The 17,188-nt window shown below is 53.9% G+C and overlaps 1 protein-coding gene across 7 annotated transcripts; it reads right to left on the bottom strand.

The window, feature by feature from the left end:
* Window positions 1–2,703: 2,703 nt before the first annotated feature.
* Window positions 2,704–13,133, bottom strand: Lrrc55 (leucine rich repeat containing 55). 7 transcript variants are annotated; one of them, XR_015448245.1, is made up of 4 exons: window positions 12,829–13,133; window positions 10,691–12,147; window positions 4,609–7,541; window positions 2,704–4,278 (listed from the first exon to the last, which is right to left on the bottom strand). XR_015448245.1 is itself a non-coding variant. In XM_087203587.1 (4 exons), exons 2-4 carry the CDS (start codon window positions 11,388–11,390, stop codon window positions 7,306–7,308), a joined length of 795 nt encoding a protein of 264 aa, XP_087059713.1. In that variant the 5' UTR covers window positions 11,391–12,147; window positions 12,829–13,133; the 3' UTR covers window positions 2,706–7,305. The 7 variants fall into 7 exon arrangements, 2 of the variants coding, with proteins under 2 accessions (XP_087059713.1, XP_021103977.1); XR_015448241.1 differs by having other exon boundaries at window positions 2,704–4,795; window positions 5,924–7,541; XR_015448243.1 differs by having other exon boundaries at window positions 2,704–4,795; window positions 6,170–7,541.
* Window positions 13,134–17,188: the final 4,055 nt, after the last annotated feature.

Raw genomic sequence — 17,188 nt, 5'->3', positions numbered from 1 at the left:
CGGCAGCGGCATTCACTGCATTTTTGGATCATGACTGGTACAGAAATTTACGAACGAGGCCTCCAGAACTGCTTCAGAAAGTGGCAAGAACTGTGGGATAAGTGTGTTCAAAGCCAGGGGGAGGAGGATTCACGGCACGGTGTCTTTGGCCGTAACACATTCCTAAAATGTGAGCGTTCACTACAGACGCTGATACCCCCGTGGCTGAGCAACAGAGCGGTGACTGCTTCTTGCATGGGAAGCCACCTCTTGGCCAGTCTGCCTGTGTCAACCATCTCAACAGCTTTGGGTTTTAATCTTCATACGCAGGGACCTCTTTGGAACACTGGCTCGGCTAGAGAAATAGAATCCTCAGCCAAACTGTGTATCTTCTGGAGTTTCATGTTGTGTACTGTGAGGAGTTTGGCTGAGTATAAAGCTGGGGGACACGTGCTACATTTTTTCTTGGTAACTTTTAAATTTTTGTTCTATCTCTGTGATCACTGCCCTCCACGATGCAGGTTTGGGGAGGTGGCCAGGCATGCAGTGTAGACACTCTTTGCTTTTCCTTCTGGACTCTCTTAACCACCCTCAGGGCCTGTCCTGTCCGGGCAGCAGTGACTTCTGCTGGATTTTCTAATCTGCCACACTAACTCTTTAGTTTGGCAATCTTCTCCCCGCTCTGTTTCCTTATCTCTTATCGCAATGCGCATTTTCAACAAGGGGCTTCATTTCCTTCCTGAATTTCACATCGAATAACTGTTTACACTTTTTCCAGACACTTTTGATCTCTGCTGAAATGGCTCCAGATCAGCTTTCTAAATGCTCTAATTTTAAAGCAGCTTAAAAGTAGAAATGAAAAGGAGAGAAGGTAAAAAATTGGAGGCATTAAAACACTGTAATTGGGAAGAGACAAAACTGAAAGAGACTTTGTGAACAAGGCCCTCTAGAAGTGAAGCGAGTTAGCCGAGTGGAGAGATCTAAGAATACGGCCGCGGCTTCCCCTCTATTGTTTCATGTAATTGCAAGGTTGCTGCTGAGGGAAGAGAGACAGGCCTGGAGGAAGAGAAAGGCAAGAGCCAAGGTAGGCTTGGGAAAGAACTGCCTGTGTACTGAATCACAGGATTTAGGGAAAGTAGAGAGGACAGAAATTTGCTAAGCTTTCAAGGGAAGCAAATGGCTAAGAAACTGTGAACCTGGGTTAGAAAGCTCCTTAACTACCGAGTCCTGAGCACATTTCAGGCTGGCAAACTTGCACCAGCAGGAGCTTGGCTGTAAAGAGGAGCAGCCCCAGCTGTGGAACCTCAAGCCTTTCAGGTGCCCTCCCAGGAGGATCTCAGAAGCTCTGTGGGCGGTAAGGGCTGTGTGTGGTGGCCCCCTTTCCAACACAGGTTTAAATGTGCCATTTTGTCCCTGCCTCACCACTGTACATCGGGTGTATGCAGAAAGGGGTTGGGCAGGTGGAGGAGAAGAAACTTTCCTCTTTAGTTGCTAGGTCACTGGACCACCAGGACACCCAATGGAGAGTGCTGCTCAGTGGGTGCCAGTCTTGAGCTCGGGGCTGGGTGTGGCGACAGGGTAGGGTAAGTGTTGAGGGAGTGTGGAGGAGGCCCTGAGTGACTGCAGACATATAGAGACCAGCGGAGTCGATCAAAGCCTCTCCTCTGCCTTGTGGTGCACAGCTTGTGTCTGGGGTTAAAGTTAAAAGGAGCCATGGGCCTGAGTCCTGGCCAGTGGAGTAGGGCTGGAATTGATGGACAATCCTTCCAGCTTTGGCTCCTCTGAATCTCCCTTGAGATCCACCCACTGAAGGACTCTGTGGACTCAGGGATGGGCAGAGCCACTAGAGGGCAGGATCCTGGGCCCCTGATAACCACGTGGAGCAGAGCCTTTGACATAGACTGAGACGGGGCATGAGTGGGAAACAAGCCTTCACTGTATGAGATTTGGGGATCATCTGTTCTCGTGAGTAGCCTACCTTGACCAGTGCAATCACCAAAGCTACATGCAATGAGTCTGGAGGATGTGTTGGTTTCCTCTATCAACCTCCTACTTCCTGTCACCAAGTCCAGTTGACCCCACATCCATGGCCTCAACCCACTGAGGTATGAAAATATTGAGATAATTTGCTTCTGTTCCAAACATGTGCAGGTTGTTGGTCCCTAAACAATACAATAGAACAGTGATTTGCATGACATTTACATTGCGTTAGGTGCTATAAGAACCTAGGGAAGATTTAAAGTATAAGGATGAAAGGCATCGCTTATATGAAAACATTACACCATTTTACAGAAGGGACTTGAACATCCATGGAGTTTGGTATCCAAAGGGGGTCCCAGAACCCATGGATCCTTATCACCATGGATCCCAAGGGGTCGCTGCAATTGTAGGGAAGCTCAGGGGCTAAAAGCTTACTTCTGACTGAGACTGGAACTTTTCTCCCCACAATGTCCCATATTGGTCTTATCAGAGTCAGTCACCGAGTATTAGTGACTTTCTAAACCCAGATCTACTACGTACTAGCTGTGCAACCTTATCACATACTACCCTGTCCTCACCTTAGTTCCCTTATGGGTGTCATGGTTAGAGTAAACTGAGTTAATCTACTCAGAGTGCTCAGCACAGCAGCTGACATATAGTGAATGCTCAATAAATGTCACCATCACCACCATTTGCTAGGTATATGGCTGGCCTTAGGAATAACACTGCATGAGACACAAGGACTAGTCTTCTGTGAGATGTCTGCTCATTTTGGGACCTTTATTTTTGATTTTGCACTTGTACAGTGAAGTCTATGTAAAATATTTAATAAGAAAGGTTTTGCTTCCCTCCAATGTACTCCAGAAAATGCTGATTATAGTCGGGGATGTCCTTTGTTTATCTGAATGTCATGAGTCAGTGTCTGTGTCCCCTTAGTGGGTTAACTCTGTGAGTGCAGTTTTTGTAGGTTCCCTGTGGCATCTGGAGTGGGAGAAATAGAGGGATGTTAACTCCCTCTTGGCGGAAGGAATCACTTCCTGCTTAGAGCCACTTCCTGTTTGGGTTGACTTCCTGTTCCTACTTAGAGTACTGGAATAAACATGGCTGCTACTGTACTTAAGAGGAACTCCTGCCTCCTTATTCTGCCCCTGTTCTCAGGGTACACTTCCAATAATCTCATTTCTGACAGTGTGTAGGCAACATTTGCAAGACCCAGGAGGTTCAGAATTCTTTCACTTCTTTATTAATCTTTGAGAATAAGAATTAAATTTATGCCACTAATGGTCTTGTGCACCCCCCATACCATTCATTTAGACATCTGGTTTACCTGTCCACCCCAGTTAATGTCTATTTGCCCACACTGCTGGCTCGGGCCATCTCTCTGCCACATATTCCCCAAGGATGCCAATTAGGCAGGCATACCCACTTGCCTTGGCATTTTTTATGAATGACCCAAACTGCAAACACCAACATGTATAAAACATATGTTCTCTTCCTTGTGTAATTTCAGATACCAAAATATGCCTACACACAGGGATATGTGCATGCAGACACATGCATATTCTTTTTGCCTGGTAGAAAAAGGCTTCTCTGATGTTTCTTCTACTCCCACACAAACCCCTCTGTGGCTGGCACGTCTCCTAACTATTCCCATCTTCTCCCTCCCGGTAGACCTTTTGTGTGTGTATATTTTGGCACACATCCTTTTGGTTCCGCCTAGTTCCTTTCTGTCTCTCTTTCTCTGCCTCCCTCTCTACCTCCTCTTCACAACTCTTAAGAAAATTTGTTAAACTATACACGCTTTATTATTAATGTACATTTATGAAAAATTCTTCACAGTTACAAAAGTGCATGGTTATAAAATCAGCTCCATACAAAGGTCGACATCTTCCCTTGCGCCCCTCCCCCTCCCCAGCCCTCCCATGGCCAGAAAGTGGTCCTCGGCAGGGCAGTGCTTAGAAAAGCCAAGAGCCCTTTGGGTCCAGCTCTCCCACCGGTGCTCTGGCAAAATGGTGGTGGTTTACAAAAGGACCTTGCGACTTGCCTCCCTGGCTTCCCTTTTGCCTTCTTCTGGGGTGGGGGAGAACAGACAAACTTCTCTCACTTTGGAAGATGTCCTCTGGAGGAATGAACAAAGGTAGCTCCCGAGGGAGCTAACCAAGCTGTGCACTGGGGGAGAGAGGTGGGGGCCGGGGGTCTTCTTGGATGGGTGAAGTGCCTGTCTTGGTCTGTTTAAACCCTGAACATCTCACTCCTCGAAAGGGGCCCTGGGACTCTAGTACTTCGGGGGAACTGTTTCTGCACGGTTCCCTGGGAATCCTGTAAGAATGGAAAGAGACAAGAATTTGCTTGAGGGTGACCCGAGGCAGCTTGTCCGCAGTGCCATGGTGGAGCTGGGGTCTCTTTCTAAAGACTGATTTCTTCACTCAGATCTCGACCATCACAGCCCTGTTGGCTTGTTAAGGTTCCCTGTCCTCAGGTACGCACGAAGAAAACTTCAGATATGAGGACAAGTCTCTGAGGGGTACAGGAGGACGGAGAGAGGGAGGCAGGGAGGAGTCAGGTCCTCATGAGGATACTTGTGCTGCAGAGTTTTTCCTTTTATATTTTCTGAGCAGCCAGACCACCCCAGACGGGGTAGGCTTCTACCTTTGCATAGCGCAGCGTGATGTGCTGACCGTCAGATGGCGGAGTGGACGGTGTCAGAGAGATCCACGTAAATTCCAGAGATCTCCCCAAGGCAGCAGATAGCCAGCAAAAATGGAACCTTGGAGATGACATTTGGACAGAGACTCTCATCCCACATGTTAGCCAGGCGAGCAGACACAGTAAAGCCCTGTGGAGACAGCAGATGGCTTTGTGCTCACCAGGAGGGCTGGGTTCTTCTAGAAGCTCAGTTCTGACAGATTAAAGAAGACGGCGGTGGTGCTAGCGAGGTGTAATATTCCCCTAACTGTGCTTTAGTTAACCAGGGACTTTCTAGGAGCTAGAGAGGCATACGTCTTCTCAGAAACCTTTGCCTTTAGTGGAGAGCAAATCGTCCCCCCAGAAAGGACATTTGATCTCAAGGGCATTTGCTACCTTGTCTGCTTCTAGCTCTATGCAAAAAAAGAGGGGGAAAAAAGTACATGTTTTAAAATGCATCACCTATATTTTAGCAAGACAATAATCCCTGGGAGAGTATTATAGATGAACACGGCGTTCCTCTAGCGGAAGGTTGTTTTGTCTGGACTATTATTTCTAAAAGTTCCTGTCCGAATGCTGTAGGCTCCAGCCCCGACTGGTGGACAGCAGCTGGAGCCCGCCTTCCTTGGCCAGAGTGGGAGGACAGAGCAGGGCACAGGTCGGCTTCGGATGTCACGGGGGCAGAGCTCAGGTCCCAATTCAGGGGACGCAAGGTTGCAGTTTCTGGGGACATTTTTAGTCGACCAGCTCAGGGTGGGTGGTGGCGGGGAGACTTCTTTGAAGTTTATGCCTCCTCCTTCATTTATTTCTGCCCTATGGGAGGTTAGGATGGTGGAAACCTTTGGGGCTCAGGGCAAGAAAGAAGCTGGTGGCCAGCCTTGCTGACTGTGCCTCAAAGTCTGCCCTGCTCCTTTGGGGTGTCTGTATGAGGTATGATGTGAAATACAGGGAGCACTGCTGCCGAATGCCTTCCAAGGGAAAGGCAGCTCATAAAATCATGATGCTGTGTCCTCAGCTACCCTTCATTGCATCCGGCACTGGGTGACTTCTGGCTCTTCCCCAAAGTCAAAATGACCACAAAAGGGAAGTGTTTTTTATAGATTCAGGACATAGAGGCAGCCAGGACAGAGTAACTAGAGACACTCAGGAAAGAGGACTCCAGAGCTGCTGCAGAAACTGGCCAGGACGATGGGTGAGTGTCTGAGCAAGGTGGGGCATCTTGAGGGGATTCGTGGTCTTGTGTCTTTCACTGTAATAAGTTAAAAGTTGAAACACTGACCACATTGCTTGATCACGCCTCATAAAGCAGGTCTCCCCTCTCCGGATGTCCCCGTGCCGCCTGCTTCCGGGGCCTGTTTGTCCCACAGCGAACTCATCTCAGTCTGCCACGGCATTTCCCTATCATTAGCTGATGGATTCACGACACTGAGTCCTACAGCTCCACAGCTTAGCCCTCCCGGGCGGCCTCCTCCGCCAGTACCCCGAAAGGTGCCCGGAAGAGCCCCGCGCCGGAGTTGAGCCTCACCTTGCCACTTGGGTGAGGCAGACTGGATGTCAGGGTCCCCGGTATTCCCTTTGCCCCTTGTAAGGGGGGTGCAAAGCCAGGGAGAGGGACCCGAATGAAGGCCCTTCCTGAACCGCCCTGTGCTGAGCCACCAGGGAAGGTGATGTTGGGCACAAGAACGATGACAGCCGTGCCATTAACTGTGCCTTGCACGTCGCTGGGTTTGCTGACAGACTCGCTGCAGTTTCCCTGAATAGAGGTGCCTGCCCCTTTCTCTGAGGGGTCACCCAGGTGAGCTGGGGTACAGTCTTTGGGTCTCTACCACCCAGTCATCTGCGAAGCGGGGATCATGGAAACCCGGGCAGGGTTGTTGGAAGAACTGATGGAATTGAGTCAATGGCTGTGAAGCTTCCCAGAGCGGTGCTTGACCCTCGCTGGCCACCTGAAATCTGAAATTAGGGGGAGAGGGGTGGGGCAGCAGAAGCATCAGACTTTCTTGGATTCTGAAGCAGCAGCGATTTCGCCGCTCCTCGCCTGGCCCTCCTCAGCTGTGAGGCAGGAACAGCGATGTCCCCTCTGGAGCTGAGCGCAGAATGGGCAGAGCCAGCGCCAGGAACAGTAGCGCTCCCACCCTGACGGTCAAAGCCTGAGCTGTGAGCAAACCCATCCGCTCCAGCCCTGGGGGTGTCATGCTGTGGGTCTGCGGCCCAGGCCAGTTCCCTGGGGAGACCCCAAGGCCTGGGCGAGTGGCAGAGCCAGGGCTGGGAGGCCGGGAGGTGGCACGGGGCCCTCACCAGGAGGTGTCTCGCCTGGCCGCGTCTGCCTGCAGGAGGCTGAGGCAGCAGTTGGCAAAGCAGTTGACGAAGCCCACACGTCACTCCACGCTTGTTCTTTTCGGATTCCTCGAGGCCGGGTTCAGGTCCTGCCCCGGGCTGCTGTAACTGCTCAGGCTGTGGGCTCAGGCTCAGGACGTGTGGGTACAGAGGGGCAATCACCGCTCTCTCCTCCACCAGGAGGCGCCTGGAGGCAGGACTGCATGGAGTCATCTGTCCGGCCCAGCGGCCCGTGCTCACTCACCTGAGGTCCTGAGCCACGTCGAGGGTGGCCAGGCACTCCGGAACCCGAGTGGGAGCCCGGGAGGGTGGCGAGCGCCTTCCTCAGATCTCCTCCTCCTCGCTGGCCTTGCTCCAGCGGTGGCAGCAGTTGGCCGTGATGCCCAGCAGGAAGTTGGTGGCCACAGAAGCGATGGAGACCACGAAGCCCACAAACGCGATGAAGAGGTAGTCGTCCAGGGTCAGCGTCAGGTGGCAGGCCTTGAAGCTCTCCTCAGTGAGCGAGAAGAGGGGCGCGCCCTCGACCTCGGGGGGCCCCCGGCACTCGGCCAGCTGGGAGTCTGCAACACAGAGCCAGGAGGATGAGGAGGCTGGGTGAGAACGGACCCGGGCGTCCCCACCCCACCCAGGAGAAAGGAAGTCTCGAGTGTCCTCCACATGCCAAAGCTTACTTCCCTTCTTCAGTCTCCCCTATTTCTATGGGTGTGAACATTCGCTGCTTGGAGAGTTGGAGGATCTGCCTATGGTGGCCTGGGCTTTGCGGGGAGGCCGTCATCTCTGACAACGGGCATCCCACCTGGGCCCCCCGTGGGGTGACCCTTCCACCCTTCCCGAGCTCACATGGGGCAGAAGCCCGGGTACCACCATGGGCTCCGAGACACTTTCCTGTGTCTTCCTTTCTGTTCCCTCCCACTCCCGTCCTCCTCTGCCTCGGACCCTGGGTCTCTGTCCCTTGCGGGGTCCTTTTCCCTGGGTCTCCCCACAGCCTGGGCCCTCACTTCCTCTGGGACTTCACTCAGTACCCCTTAATCATGCAGTTCCCCTTACGATTCTGCATAAAACAGCAACCCCCCTTTACCTGTCCTTGGAGGCCCCATCCTACCGACACGGCTTCATTTCTCTGCAAGTCACTGAGCTCCACCTGACAGTTTCTCTGTTTATTGTGTGTCTTCCCCTCCTTGGATATAAACTCTGCTTGCCCTTACGATCGTCAGCATCAGAATTCTGTCCCGCCCACAGTAAGGGCCCAGGTAACTTTGTGGGGTGAATTCAGGACTCTGCCCCTCTCCAGTCTTTCTGCTGAGCAGTGTGGCTTCCCAGACACACAGGGCACAAGGCCAGGAACACGAGATCCCCTTGAACCTCTCCCGTTGTGTGGGCATCAGGCAAGCCGCCTCGTGCCTCCGTGTCTGGCTCTCCTGTCTGCTAGACAAGGGGAGTAAGAGCATCACCCCGGGCTGTGGCGAGGCTCAGTGAGTGAGGGTATATAAGGGAGTCCCTGGTGTCAGGAGGCTGAGACACTGTGGTTACCGGCCCCTCCTGCCCCCACCCCCGGCCGACTCTGTAGGAGGGGCTGCTCCTCTCCTCTCCTGTTCACTCCACCGCTGAGGCCCCACCGTGTCCTTCCGGGGCCTCCTTTTTATGAATGGGTGACAGTGCCAGTGGAGGCAGGCATGGCGGGCATGAGGGGCCCTTCGCCATGGGGCACTAGGTGCTGGATCGTACCAGCCAGTCAGACCTTCGCTCAGGGGCTCAACACTAACCGAGCCCCTGCCTGCTTCTCATGCGCTGCCTCAGTAAGAGGGGGTAGCCCAACCTGAATTTCCCCAGACAGTTAGTGTGAAGCTTTCAATTAGGGGTGCATAGCTGCTCTGTCTTTGTTCTGCAGTTTAGGGGTAAAGAACAAGAAGGTGGACTTGGATCCCTCAGGAATGGGGGTCCAGTTGGGAGGCAGGTGGGCCCCCCCAGACCCCAGGCCGTCATCCTGTCGGCTGTTGGACAGGACCTGGCCTGCCCAGGCCAAGACGGTGCCCGGAGCGGCCCACCAAGAGTACAGCTTCCCCGGGACCCGGAGGACGCCCGGCTCCAGGACTCCTGTGTACGTGAGCTGAACAGCAGCGTGACAGCTCAAACTGGGGCACGCGGACCAGCCAGAGGGGCCACGGAGGACTGCACAGGACGCAGGACGGATGCAGGGGAGCCACATGTAGATCCTGAAGTCAGACTGCATCCCGAGAGCTCCCTCAATCTTTCTGTGCTTGCGTTTGCCCCAAATCATGGATCGGAGTGAGAATCCCAGCAGCAAGACACCGGAGAAACACCGAAAGGGAAATGTCACCCAGTTCTGCCCGCCCTTTGTGCGGGGAGGACACCCGGGAGCTGGCATGGTCCCGTGAGTGCCCGGTGAGGAGTGGGTCGCTGGCCACGTGGCCTGCCTGCCCCTCCCCGCGGCCAGGCGTCTCGCCTGTTCTGCTAAGGGAGGGACCTTGGGCTGCTGTTCTGCCTGCTGGGGTCTGGGCTCCCCAGGGCCGCAGGTGGAGGGCAGAAGCTGAGCGCTCAGGACAGAGAGGGCTCTGGCTGCAGGGGCTGACCTGGCGGGCGACCATGCTCCATCTCAGCCCAGCTATTCAGTCCCGGGAGAGCCCTCCTCCCACAGCTCTGTGGACTGCAATGGCGACCCACAGCCCCCCACTGTTTTGGGCTTGGGCTCCCCACTCGGTCCTCCTCATCCCCGTACCTCACAGTGAGCACGCAGTGTCCAGGCTGGGGAAGAGCCCCAGGGCGGCCCAGCGACTGTCACCCCACGGCTGGGCGGTCCACCGAGGCTGAGCTCGCCACAGGGCAGCTGGTGGCCCGGCCTGCCACACTGTGCCTGCCCCTGGGCCGAGCTGGAGCCCAGGGGTCCCTCAGACCCATGTGCCTCAGGCCCCTGCAGCCGGTTGGGCTGCCTGGCCCCGCGAGCCCTGCACAGTGTTTGCCAGCCCAGAACTCAGGCTCGCTAGGCCGGAGCATAGCCAGACGGCCAGGGTGCGAATCCTAAGTCTGATACTTCTGCTGTGTGACACAGGGCAAGGCTCCAAGCCACTCCGTGCCTTCATTTCCCCCTCTGTATAGCAGCTGCTCCCTTAGGGCTCTTGTGAAGTTGTGGTGAGCTGAAATGTGGAATGCTTAGAACAGGATGTAGTAGGCAGTAAATGCTAAAATAAACAGTGATTACCACTTCTCCTTTCTGGAGAGTTTTCTTGGCACTTAAGACACTTATAAGGGAGCCTGGTAGAGGAGACTGAGGCTTAGAAGTCAGATAAACCCGCGTTTCTGCACGGCCCTACCACTTTCCAAGAGTGGTCTGAGGTGCCTTTTACTTGGTCTAAATCTCAGTCTATTCACCCAGAACGGGGGTGGCAGGAACCGGGCTCTGGGGAGATGAGGTACGCCGAGTTCTTAGGCCCCAGTGGAAGCTAACAAACAGTGTCACTGTCAGCTCTCCCGCTGGCTTACTACCTGCTTCACTGGTCAGAGTGCCACAGGGGCTGGGGACGCTGGTTCAGGCATGCATTGTAAGAATGGAGCAAACACTTGGAGACGGAGAGCAGGTGCCCAAAGGGCAGCACATTATCACAGACCAGGCCACAGGGAGGCGTCCAGGACCCCCATCTCTCCTCTTTCCAAGCCTTTGCTTCCCCATCCCCTTCCCCGGCCCCCTCCTTACCTGCTGTGCAGCGCTGGATCCGGTTTCGAAGCCACTTGAGCAGGGGCTCCATGGTACAGCCACACACCCAGGGGTTGCCCCCGATCTGCAGGGTCACCAGGCCCGGCAGGCCCTCGAGCGCCTCGAGGCTGAGGAAAGCCAGGCCCCCGTAGCTGAGGTCCAGGTCCCGGAGCTGCATGAGGCCCTGGAAGGCCTGGGGGTGCACCCTGTGAAGCCCGGGGTTGTGGCTGAGGTCGATGTGAACCAGCCCGTGGGCCGCCCGGAACATGTCAGCCGGTACGTGGCTCAGGTTGTTGTAGCTGAGATCCAGGTGCGCCAGGCGCTTGGCGTGGAGGAAGAGGCCTGGGGGCAGCTCTGCCAGGGAGTTGTTGCGCAAGTCCAGCACGTGCAGCTCCATGTAGCAGGTGAGGTAGCCGGGCGGCACGGCGGCGATGCGATTGTGCGCCAGGCTGAGGTTCCGTGTGTCCATTGGCAGGTCTGGGGGCACGGAGAACAGCCGCTGGCTGCTGCAGTCCACCACCTGGTTACGGCAGGTGCATAGGACCGGGCAGCTGGCACCAGCGTCGGAGGGCACCAGCCCGGCTGCCAGCAGGAGGGACAGCAGCAGCATGGCTGGCTGGCGGGGCCCAGGCCAGGGAAGCTGAGCCCAGGCGCCACCCACCTTGGGCAGCCGGCATTGGCAGAGCTGAAGGGGGCCCATCGGGCTGTGTGCATGGACCCAGGTCAGTGCCCGGGAGCAGCCGCATCAGAGGGCACAGTCCTGAAGGGGGGGCTTCTGGCCACGTGGCCCCATGGCGCCAGCTCTCCCGGGGCCTCCCAGAGCCACAGGAAGTCGCCTTTGGAGCCTAGGGGACAGAAACCCAGCCGAGATCCCCCAGGGTCTGAAAGATGATCAAAACTTGAGGAAGGAAGGGGTCAAGGCTGCGGCTGGAGTGGCTGCCAGCAGGCCCCGGGAGGGTCCCTGCCGCTCTTCTGCGCCCCTGTCACCCATGCCTGCCGGACGTGTCCGCTTGATGTCTCGAGGAAGGGGCCGAGGGAGAGGAAAGACGCCCTTTAAAGCTCCTGGCACTTCTGAGGAAACTTAAGCCAGACCTGCACCTGGGCCTGGGGGGGTCCAAGGTCGTCGCAGGGCCGGTTCTCCTGGTGGCCCAGCGGGCAGGAGGGGCAGGAGGTCGTGGGGAGGCTGTGCTGGGAAGGGAGCCTGGAGGAGGGAGGTCTCCATGAGCCTCTGCCGGCCTGGAGTCCTCAGCCTCAGTGGCTGCTGGGACCCCCAGGGGTGCTCCGTCTTCACCAGGACGGGGAGGGTCCCAAGTGACACCCGCTGTCCGGCTTCCCAGAGCTGCGAAGGGCCATGCGTCCTGGGGGTCCAGCGGGGGGAGGGCGGGAGCGTCGCTCTGGGGGCTCCTTCAGGCCTCGAGGTCCAGCTCTGCGTTCAGCAGGTGCGGGCGGAATTCACGCTGTGAACAGGAAGGCGCTCAGGAGCAGAAGAGGGCCTGCACCCTCGCCTCTCAGCTGGGGTCCCCCTTCACCTCACTCTCCCCTTCCCCCTTCCTTTGACTCCAACCACAAAGTTCTGTTTGCTGTCTGCCAGGTAGGGGTCGCCCAGCACCTCCCCACCCGCGCTGCAGCCACCCTTCCCTGCTCAGAGCGCCGCCTCCGCCGGCCCTGAACACCCCACCCCCGAACAGCTCCCTAGGAAAAACATGCGTCCACGCCGCGGTCCACTGCACACGCCTTCCAGCACTGTCACGGCCGCCTCCCCTCACACGCACACGCCCCACTCTGTGCCTCCCCGGGGTCCCCCCTGCCCCGCACTGCTCCCCCTTTCTGCACACGCCCCTGGACAGCGCCCCCAGGGCACCCGGATCCCAGCACCCCTTTGCTCACTGCCTCAGCTCCCCGCCGCCAGCTGAGCCCACGCCCACACCGGCGGCCTCGGGGTGCAGCGTGGTGCCCCCCATTCCCAGCGTCCCCGCCCGCTGTCCTCACTGGGCCTCCCCGCACCCCTCTTTCTCTGCCATCGCTGCATCCTAGCCTCGCCCACTGGGAACTCCCCGTGGAGGAGGGGGCGCCCCTCGATCCAGAGTCACCCAGGACCCCGGGTCCCCCCGCGCCCGCGGGCGTCGGCGCCCACTCACCGGTTCCGAGGACGCCGCGCATCTGCGGCAGGCGGCTCCCCCGGCCCGGGATCCCCGCAGCCGCCTACCCGGCTCTGCCCCTCCCCCTGCGCTCCAGCGTCGGGGCTCGCGCGCCCCAGGCCAGCATCGCCGGTGCCTTCCGGTCCGGGCTCCCTGGGGTCCCCTCTTTTCTCCACGCCGGAACGGAGGCTGGGTAGAAAGTTCTCCGAATCGGAAAGCCGCTTTGGGAAACTCAGCCGGGGCCCAGGCTGCCTGGGTGGGTGGCTCAGCAGAGCCAGGTCTTCCCCTCCCTCCCCTCCCTCCCCTCCCCCTTCCTCGCTCCCCTCCCCCTTCCTCGCTCCCCTTTTTCCTCGAGGGCCAGGTAGTGACGTTTGGCTGTCTCTTAGCAACTGCCTCCACAGCTCTGAGCAACAGGAGAACTGGCTGTGGACCCCACCGAGGCGGGAGAGGAGAGAAGCACTCTGGAATTCACAGCACCCCTGGGTCCCAGGGCCGGGAAGGAGGGGAGGGGAGGGGACAGGGCACCAGGGCCACAGGATGCCTGGAGCAGGGCAGGATCTGGACTCTCAGGGGGGAGAGGGAGAGTCGAAGGACATCGACCCCAGGGGCAACAGGGAGTGGAATGGAGAAAGGGACACAGAGGTGGGGGAGGCAGACTCAGGGATGGGCGCTGAAGGCAGGAACAGGAAGGGAGAAGCCGGACTCTCTCTCTGCTCCCCTGGTGGGCTTCTCGTTCATCCCGATGCAGTGTTCCCCCATCTTAGTCTCTGTTGCCAGGGGACTGGCAGAGGCTCCTGTGGAAGCCAGACCTTGTCTCTGTCCCCAAGCCCTGGCCCCTGGTGCTCTCCGGAGCTGAGCTTTGGTGAAGTAGACCAATGGCCATGGCTTTGGGGCCAGAGAGCCCAGCAGGGATGCAAAGACCCAGTGGCTGTGTCAAGAGGGTCTCCCGGCTGTGCGGACCCCGGAGTCTGTCTCTAGGGTGCTGGGAGCTTTGTCTTGGGATCCTCTTTCCTTTCCGCAGGTCACAGGGATTGTTTCTGTTGTCCTGGTCCCCTAAGCAAGGGTGATGTTTTCTCAGCACCTTCTTCTTGCTGACCCCCTGAACAAGTCTACTGCTCTCCTGCCTTTTACAGAACTGGCATGGCGGTTGGTTTCATCCAAAAGTTGGCTCATTTCCTTTTTTAAAAATAAATATTTTTTGAACATCCACCGGATGCTGGGTATTGGCCAGATGGTGGGATTATACCTGTGAAGAGGATGGGTGAGGCAAGTAGTTTCTGGAGCAGATGCTGGTTCTGCGTTTGCAGTCAGTTAGCCTGGGGCCTCTTGGTGTAGTCTTTGCAGGCCTTTGGGGGAAACAAAACAAAGCAATAGAAAGCAAGCGTGCACTACACAGAGTCTGGGCATTTACAAAGTCGTCGGGGCTATTGACATTGTCCTCCCTTATTCCCTTTCCTACATGGGGGTAGCAAGCCTGTGCTTTCTTGTACTATGAACATCTGAATCTTGAATGTGCAGCGGGATCTAGTGCATGAATATTTGTATATCAAATCACCGAGGTACCTGTGATTTCCACCTCCTCCCCTTCTGAAAGAAACCAGTGACTTCTCAATCTCATTGATGATTTTAGAAATAAAAATCTTAATCTTAAGTCAGAAAATGCATGAACACATGGCCGTATATAATCCAAACAAAGTTAGCATCATGGTTTATTAACTAAAAAAGGGCAGAAAACATGTTTATCTCAGTGGAAATAACTGTGAATGATAATGATGAAAGTCTAAGAAAGGGATTCAGTAAAATTCTATACTGAATGTGGACTATAAAAATGGAATAGAGATTTTTCTTCCTTTGGATAATATGACGTTTATAGTTACAATCAGAACCAATAACATGGCTAAAGGAAATGTAGTGACAATTTCCTTCAGAAATCTGATGTAGGCAAGATTGGTTCATTACGGGTTGAGACTTCAGTTTTCCTTCTGTGAAGTAGGAATAGCAACCATGGCACCCAGTGTGGTTATTTCATCTCTGTGAGTTGTTATTAAGTAAGCGCTGGGCACAATAGACAGTGAGCATGACAGATAGGTCTGGCAAATAAGCAACTAAACAGCAGAGTACAGAATTTCTGAAATAGTTATACAGAAAGGAAAACAAATAAATTGCATCAAAATGGGAAATGAGGAAAGGAAAACATCGTATTAGCTATGAGTTGAAGGTATTCTGCTACAAGACAGGTCGCACGCTCTCCAGGAAACCCCAAGCGAAGAACATTATCCTCACATGTGATATCTGCTGGAAAATTGGAGGCGCAATGAGGCAGAAATGTCTTAGATGATTTTTTACTTGTAATCACTCTATGACTCAAAAGGGATCCTGTCAGTCCCAAACTAGTGGTTCATGGTACACTATACAACATGAGAAAAATGCTTGTTCTCAAGTTTGAGAAGCAATGCATTCAAGAAAATGAAACAATTTTTTAATTGGAAGATTTCTCAGAGGTTGTAATGTACAAGGGGTCATGATAAATCTTGAAGTGAAAGTACTAGGTGGTAAAGGATACACATTTTCCAGCATTTCTTAAACTTATTTTGGACCCCTATTTCTACTCTTCCTTCTTCCCTTTTTCTTTTTTCCTCTTCCTCTTCCTTCTTTTTACTATTAATATTGAGAACACTTTTTAATGGAGCATAGTTTGGGAAATACTGAGCTAAAATTTATTAAAGACAACTCCTTGTTCAAATGTCTTCACTCTAGTATGAGTAGTTGGCTTCTATAGAGGTTATTTCTTTTTGTACAAAGACAGGTTTGTTTTTTTTCTGGTACTGGGGATCGAACTTGGGTCCTTGCACTTGTGCAGCAGGCAGCGAAACCACTGAACTAAATCCCCGGCCCATCTTTTTGTACAAAGAAATGTAGCTTGTCTCACTTTATGGAAGTTTTCATATATACAAAAATAAATCCATGTGGAGACACTGAGCGTGTGGTTAGCTGCTTCCCTTTGAAAAGTGACTTTCTCCTGAACAGTGGTCTTGCAGGGGGTGTGGTTGAATTCTGAACCCCAGCAAAATGATATATGAGGCCATATCATGGCCTCTCAGGAACACTTAAGTGTTCTTTTTTTTTTTTGGTACCCGGGATCGAACTCCGGTCCTTGCGCTTGAGAGGCAGGTGGCAGAACCACTGAGTTAAATCCCTGGCCCACTCTCAGGATCTCTTGTAAGTTATGCAACCTGTGACCATCGAGGACTTACTCTACTGGGAAAAGACACAGAAATCAATCAAAGACTTGTAGAAAATGAAATGAGTTGAAAAAATAATTTCCATTGTTATGGTTCCCTCAATCCACGGTCCATTAGTTCTAACAAGGACAGAAAAACCCTCGAACACATGAGAATTAATCTAATCTACTCTACCCCATAAGAAATTTATTCAGGGAAAATTGTGAAGCTGTAGTAGAATGAAGGTAGAGGAAGAAATGGAAAGCAAATCTGTCTTATTGCTGGGAAGATTTAAAAACAGGAAAGATGATGCTACATTATCACAGCTTAATGAAGCCTTTAGCAGAGTCTCATGAGGTGGCAGTGGAGCCATCTGGAGAAGAAAACCAGCAGGATGCAGCGAGGAGGGTGATGGGTGGTGAGGGTGATGGGAGGCAGAGAGAGGTGCAGGGCAGAGTCACCGGCTGACAGCAAGGATGCACTGCAGGTGGAAGTTTGCCTCGGTGGCGTTATTGGTGTCTACGCTTTCAAAACCAATCTATTAGGCTTCCAGCAAGTGATTCCCACTCTCAGAAGACAGAGTGTAAAAAATGGGAACCAGAACAACCTTGAAAATAACCTCAGGGGAAGAAATGTCACTGACATATGAGCTTCAGACTTCATTTATCCTGCATTAGAAAAACTCTAAATGGTCCAAAGAAGGAAAGAAAGAACAGCAAAATGTCAATCGGGATGGACAGGTTAGCACACTGATCCTAGCTGTGGAGAGAAGGTGTCATTCTGTGTGCCAAGGAAATGGATGATGTCATGAGGGACGGGATAGCTCTTGACAAATCTGTGACAGTAAAAAGGCCACAGGGTTTTACTGAGCAAAAAAAATGATGGAACAAAATAAGAGAGAAAGGAAAGAAAATCGTAGAAAAATAGATTTTAGACATAAATGTGTGAAATACATGGAAAATATATTAAGAGATGCTACAAACATAGTTTTTATAAATTGATATATGTAAATTGCTCAGATGGAAATATAGGAGACAATGCAGTGTTCCCTTGGGACAGGAGGCAAATGGGCCCTGAAGATACACACATCCCAGGGCTCAAACCTGCGAATGTGTTACATGGCACAAGGCCCAGTGAAG

This window comes from Heterocephalus glaber, unplaced genomic scaffold (genome assembly GCF_053883595.1).
Source record: "Heterocephalus glaber isolate CG9 unplaced genomic scaffold, H.glaber_assembly_v1.0 deba00001805, whole genome shotgun sequence".
Lineage (NCBI taxonomy): Eukaryota > Metazoa > Chordata > Mammalia > Rodentia > Bathyergidae > Heterocephalus > Heterocephalus glaber.
The sequence above is the reverse complement of the archived record's forward strand: the minus strand, read 5'-3'. Positions and strand labels throughout refer to the sequence as shown.